Source organism: Hemicordylus capensis, chromosome 3, assembly GCF_027244095.1.
Source record: "Hemicordylus capensis ecotype Gifberg chromosome 3, rHemCap1.1.pri, whole genome shotgun sequence".
In the NCBI taxonomy this organism is placed as follows: domain Eukaryota; kingdom Metazoa; phylum Chordata; class Lepidosauria; order Squamata; family Cordylidae; genus Hemicordylus; species Hemicordylus capensis.
In genome coordinates, this window is record NC_069659.1 from 134,625,422 (window position 1) to 134,631,752 (window position 6,331).

At 49.5% G+C, this 6,331-nt stretch overlaps 1 protein-coding gene across 4 annotated transcripts; it reads right to left on the reverse strand.

Annotated features, from left to right (window-relative positions):
• On the reverse strand, positions 1-5,553 carry LOC128351024 (magnetosome-associated protein MamJ-like). Of its 4 annotated transcripts, XM_053310105.1 has the most exons (7): positions 5,425-5,553; positions 4,963-4,986; positions 4,255-4,283; positions 1,808-3,078; positions 1,599-1,631; positions 1,284-1,514; positions 1-320 (listed from the first exon to the last, which is right to left on the reverse strand). In XM_053310105.1, exons 1-4 carry the CDS (start codon positions 5,454-5,456, stop codon positions 2,702-2,704), a joined length of 462 nt encoding a protein of 153 aa, XP_053166080.1. In that variant the 5' UTR covers positions 5,457-5,553; the 3' UTR covers positions 1-320; positions 1,284-1,514; positions 1,599-1,631; positions 1,808-2,701. The 4 variants fall into 4 exon arrangements, with proteins under 4 accessions (XP_053166080.1, XP_053166079.1, XP_053166078.1 ...); XM_053310104.1 differs by having other exon boundaries at positions 1,599-3,078; XM_053310103.1 differs by having other exon boundaries at positions 1,284-3,078.
• Positions 5,554-6,331: the final 778 nt, after the last annotated feature.

The window sequence follows — 6,331 nt, forward strand, 5'->3', positions numbered from 1 at the left end:
AATATAAAACATTTTATTTTTTTAAACAATAAATATGCAAGTTTTATTGCTGTTCTATCTCTACATCCTATTAAAACAAATATTTAATATTTTAAAAATATATACACAGCATTTTATTACTACTTATGTAAATAGTAGCACAGTTGTCTCTTTTAATTTGCCTTCCCCTTCTTCCTCAGCAACGTCCAGCTCCCTTGGAGGAACCACGATCCCCATAGTGGCTTCCACCCTGGCCAGTCTGCTCCTTAGCCGCCTCAATTGTCCCCTCAGTGCCTTGAAGCTTTGTAAGCATTCCTGACAGCTGCGGAGGTCTCTTTGGCCTTGAAGGAGAGAAAACAAACAGGGTGAAGGGGCCTGTCCTCCACCATGTAAGTCCCTGCACGGACTTCTAGTCCCCTTCCATGCCCAGCACAGACTCCTCTTCGCCGTCTTGAAAACCCTCCATGGCTATGTACACCCCCCCCCCCCAGTGAACTTGTACCTCGTCAGGTTGATTTTTGCTCTTCCAGCTTCTCTGTCTTCAGGAGCCACCTGAAGGTCTCCTGCTCTCTAAAACAACTCTTTCTCTTCCCTCTCGCTGACCCTTGGGTCTGGAACAGCCACTTAGATGTGGCCCCTCGTCTCTCTCCTATCCCTCCAATGTTACCTGAAAACCCACCTCCACTGCGCAGCCTTTGGCGTAATGCCTCAGTAGAGGCAGCTCCATCGGCTTGAATTGAATTCCCCTTATGCTTTCCTCTCCCATTCCTCCTCTTCCTCTCTCCAAAGCCAAACTTTAGACTGTATGCTCCTGGTAGCAGGGAACTTTTGCCCATGTATATTGATGACACTATAAGGAGGATTTGCAATATGCACAATTGTATATCATCCTCCTTGGTTTCCTGTTTCATCTCAGCTTAAACTCAAAAGGGCTGATATTTGTTTTCCTTTTAGCATTCATATTCTGCTCTTCCTCAAGCAGCTCAGGAAGGTTTATACATGGTTATTTTTTCCTCACAATAACCCTAAGAAGTAAGTTAGGCTGTGGAACAAGTGACTGGCCCAAAGTCACCCAGTGAGTTTCATGGCTGGATGAGAATTCAAACCTGGGTCTTCCTGGTCCTAAGGAGCTGCGGCTGAAATACATACACATCTTTCCCCCACTTGCCCACACCTCAGCTTCCCTCTACTTCTTCTATTGTAGCCCTGCCTCTGTTTTTAGACTATAAGTTTTTTAGATTGTAAAATCACAATGAGGATGGAAAAGGGTAGAGGTTATGGAGTGCTGCCTCTGTGAGACTTACGGCCACGCAGCTGATGGACCTGCATCTCTACCAAACTCTGCAGAGTTTCTTTCACATTGCTGAGGTCCGGCTCCAGAGGAGGTGGGGAAGGAGGAGGAGGTGGAGAGGGATGCAGGAGGAGGGAAGAGGTGGAGGTGGAGGGTGGGATGGAGGCAACATCCAGGGAGGCAGAGGACAATGATGAATGAGACCCAGAGGGCTGGAGAAGTGCAGCAGGGCCTGCAGGAACATCTGCAAGAGAGAAGAAGAAGCAGGAGGTCAGCTGCAAAGGGTGACATCCTACCACACCCACCATCACTTGCCCTCACTGCTCACTCTGAGAAGCTGCTTGGATTTCAGGCACTGGAGCTTGGACACATGAAAGACAGAAAACGAAGGAACACTTCAGCAAGCACTGACAACCCACTCACAGGCCTCCCCTCTGAAACCTTAGATGCAGACTCAAATCAAGCATTTCAACATGAAAGAAACAAAAGAGCCGTTCTTAGCCCAGCAGCAATATCAGGGGCGTGCTGTGAACATACCTCCCCTTTCCCACCGCTGCAGCTAAACTTCATTGCGGATGAGCCTTGTCCACATGTGTCCAATTTGCAGGTTGATGGCCCGGAGAGAACGAGGGAACTGTTGGGAAATGCGGCGAACCCTCAGTTCTGCAACAAAGAGAACAAAAAGGAACAAATGTTGTATGTGCTGACCAGGCTGAGTACTGGTGACTTGCAAAAAGGGCAGTGTTAGGGCTTAGTCCATCATCTGGGCTGGGTATCAAAACTGCAGCTGATCTTTGTGCTGGGTGTATATGAAAAAGGCTTCTGAGGTGTCGCAATACTAACGCTGCTGGACATAGTCATGCTGTAACCCTTTGAGGAGTTCTACTTCTTGCTGAAGATAATTATCAGCAATGGAAGGCTCTAGTAAGGGCTCTGACACAGAAGCTGCTTCCTTTGGAGTGTCTGTGAGGATGGAAGGACCTGGCACTGAGGTAGCCTCAATGAGCACTTTCCCCAGTAGGTCATTGGTGATGCAAGGGGTTGGAAGGGGCCCTGGCATCGAGGTTTCCTCAATGAGCACTTCACCCAGGATGTTGTTGGTGATGTGAGGTGCTGGAAGGGGTTCTGTCACAGAGGGTTCTCCGGGAGCTCTTCCCCCAGGATGTTGTTGGTGATACGAGGTGCTGGAAGTGGTTCTGGCTTGGAGGGTTCCTCAGTGAGCTCTTCCCCCCAGGATGTTGTTGGTGATGCGAGGTGCTGGAAGTGGTTCTGGCATGGAGGGTTCCTCAATGAGCTCTTCCCCCCAGGATGTTGTTGGTGATGCCAGGTGCTGGAAGAGGTTCTGGCATGGAGGGTTCCTCAATGAGCGCTTCCCCCAGGATGTCATTGGTGATGTGAGGTGCTGGAAGTGGTTCTGGCATGGAGGGTTCCTCAGTGAGCTCTTCCCCCCAGGATGTTGTTGGTCATGCCAGGTGCTGGAAGAGGTTCTGGCATGGAGGGTTCCTCAATGAGCGCTTCCCCCAGGATGTCATTGGTGATGTGAGGTGCTGGAAGTGGTTCTGGCATGGAGGGTTCCTCAATGAGCGCTTCCCCCAGGATGTCATTGGTGATGTGAGGTGCTGGAAGTGGTTCTGGCATGGAGGGTTCCTCAGTGAGCTCTTCCCCCAGGATGTCATTGGTGATGTGAGGTTCTGGAAGAGGTTCTGGCACGGAGGGTTCCTCAGTGAGCTCTTTCGCCAGAGTGTCGCCCAAAACATTGGGGAGTCCCCCAGAAAATGGTGCAACATGGGTTGGATTTCTGGGATGACCTGAAAGAGAGGAAATAAAGCAGGAATCAGGAAATGATCATGGCTTGTAGGCCTGATAGAAATGGCCTCCCTTTTCTCCCTAGGTTAGCCAGCTGGGAAGTAGCCTGTGATTGTGGGTGAGGTGGGCCACCCAAGGAAACAAGCAAGGAATGAAGAGGAGTACATTGCATAGCACTGACTGGCAAGACAGCCCTCACCAAGTACACTTCAGAAGGGAGTGCAATGGCCAGGCTCTGTCTGCTGTACATACAAGTGCAGCTGCCTTCTACCAAGTCATACTCTTGGCTCTCTTTGCCCTACTCTGGCTGGCAGCCACTCTTGGGCAGAGGCCTTTTCCTAGCTAGCTAAGATCCTTTAACAGAAGATGATGAAGTCTCAACAGGAGACCTTGTGCATGCAAAGCAATTGTTCTGCTACTGGGCTATGGGCTCTCCCTTCTGTGTGAGGAAAGAAGCTTCTCCTTTAAGCAGAATGGGAGCTGATAGTTGACATGGACTATCTCTGGTTCACGAACCAACCCCCAGTTACAGCCTCTTGGCCTAGTGGGGTGCGGGTTCTTGAAAATCTGCCTGGATGTCATAAGCAGGAAGCATAGCTGTGATCTCAGGAATGCGGGCCTGGCTCCTAGAGGTAGAAAACTGTGGTCGGAGAAAGAAAGAGTCTCTTTGGTCCGAGCTCAGAGCACATTGGCCAGGAAATGTTACCCTTGTTTTCAGGTGATCCTCCAATTCCATCTTGACCCATGTAATTGTCAAAAAATGAGATACTTTGGAAACAATTAGCTTCCTCTTCTTGAAGGCAGGGAGAAAAAGACCCAGAGGATGTCTTGGGGCTGGGTGTGGGCAAAGGGTTCTTGCAGGACTTTTTCAAAAGTGCAAAACCTCTAAAGGAGAATGACCAAACCTACCTGCCTGCTGCCACAGCCCTTTCCCCATCTCCTCTTTGAATGGAGGATAGCTAGATGTGACTCACAGAGCCCCCCCCCCCCAGTCTCCTCTAACACTTTCGGCTGCATCAACAGCAGAGCTGGCTGAACCTGCCCTCCTGCTATCCATCCATCGGATGGATGTCTGCCCATCTCTCTCCATTGTCTAAGAGAAACAGTTCTCCAAGGAGGCTTTCGCTGGGGGGCTGGGGAGCCCTGAGGAGAAGCAGGCACTCTCATCATCCACTTACCTGTCAGTGCCCCCTCTTCATCTTCATCCCTGCAGAGATAAGGAGAAATATTCTTAGTAGTAAATCACAGGAAAGAGAGGGTCTCCTCCCCCAGTAATACTAGGGGTATTACTAGTATTACTAGGGGTATTACTAGTATGTGCCCTCTCTCTAATTTTAATTCACATGCAGCCAAGTATGTCCTCTCTCCTAATCCTTCTAGCTGGCCCTGCTAATTTTGGATGATTCCGTAGTTGGGAGCAGTGAATGTAATTGCCGTTGAATGTCACTCACTGCATTTTGCTCAGAGTATTTTTCATTGAGGATTGACTGGTTGTGGCGGGGCAGGGGGTGGGCCTGCTCTCGTAGTTCACAGTCATGAGGCCAGCTTTCCCACCCATCTCCAGTGTAGTTTCCCCACTTTTCAAAAAGTCCCCCCCAAAGGGACACATACATGCTGTTTTGTGTTTTAAATAGGAAGGAAAGCAGCCTGCCAAAGGTATCAAGGGGACAGTTGACGAAATTGGCATTTGATTCAGCAGCCAATTACTGGCATTCTGAACATGGAAAGGAGATGAACTCACCTTGATGAGGCAATATATGCCACACCTGGGTTTGAGCTATGTCTGAACACCTCCCCCTCATCACTCCCCCCCCCATCCCTTCAGCTGGCCACACCAGAGCCAAAAGCATTAAGAGGAGTCAAGGGTAGAGAAGAGAGCAACTCACTTTGGTTCTGCCTCTGGGTGAGACCTATGGGAACATGAAAGAAGAAAAGGTTAGGCATGTTCTTGGAAATAACATGGGGGTGCTGGGGGGCAGCTTTTGAAGTCAGCTTCAACTGGTGGGCAGGATTTCCCCACAACCCCCCAAGTGGGCCCACAGGAGCCAGCCAGTAGCTCCTGAGGGATACAGCTTCACCGGTCCAGGACCTCCAAGCTTAAGAAACACAGTGGAAATCAGCCAAGCAGGTGACCTTCGAGGGCCGCCTGCATTTCAAGGAGAAGCTGTGTGGTGTGAATAGTGGTGGTGAACCACTGAAGTTACCACAGGGAGCACAAACACGTGTGAACACAGCAGCCTGGGCTTCAGTTCTCTGCCCAGACAGGCTAAAACAACGGAAGGGCATCTTTAAAAACCAAGTCCACACCGCCATTAGATTTTGCTTCACCCAACACGCCAGAGACTTACCTGCAGGCCACACATGACCAACAGCCACCCATCTTGACAACTAAGCTGCTAAGCTGCTAATAAACTGACAGCCGAAGACAGCCAATTTATCGAAGATGCTTCAGCTAATCTAAAACGCTGCCAAGTGAGCCTGCTGCAGAATCTTCTCAGGTTTCCAAGGGGAACCATGATGGCAGAATTCTGTGGCTGACTGTGAAGTCACAAGTTACTGTTACTGGTCATGCTGGCTCTGGTTTGAATCCAAACACTGTCTTGGGGGTGCAGCTCAAAGTGTCAGAGCACCAGGGGCGAGTCATCCCAGTCCTGCCCTCCCTGCTCCCCACATGTCACTTTCTATTCATTTGACTTTCCCCTTCTGTTAACAAATTCTGAAGGAAGGGGATGCTTGTGGATAGGGGTGGGCTGCAGCTGCTGCTTGTACAGTTGGACACAAAGTTTATAATAAGCCTTGCATGAGTCCTCTGTAACATGTAAGAGGGCAAAGGCAACAGCCACATCCATTGCATGTCCCCAGCTAATTTCCCACCTAATCACTTAGATTAGATTTCCACCTAATCACTTGCTGAAGTCCTTTAGCTAGGAAATTCCTCTAAATCATATTCAGCACTGAGGCCCTTCTCTGTTCAGAATACACAAAAAGAAAGCCAATTAACTTGTGGGACTCACCACCTCTAGATGCGGTGATGACCACTGGCTTAGATGGGCTTGAAAGGGGGTTAGAAACATTTACGGGGGAGGAGAGATCCCTCTGGCTATTAGTCACGATGGCTATAGAGAACCTCCATGTGCACAGGCAGAATCCCATATGCTGGGGACATGCAGTGGGTGCGGCTGTTGCCTTTGCATTCTTACATGTTACAGAGGAAGCATGCAGGTTTATTATAAACTTTGTGTCCAACTGCACAAG

Excerpts from the sequence above, each read along its gene's own strand:
- LOC128351024 (XM_053310102.1), bottom strand. The coding sequence starts at position 1,578 with ATGGTGGGTGTGGTAGGATGTCACCCTTTGCAGCTGACCTCCTGCTTC. Across the intron at positions 321-1,283 it reads GGTCCATCAGCTGCGTGGCC|GCCAAAGAGACCTCCGCAGC; the intron begins GTAAGTCTCACA and ends CTCTCCTTCAAG.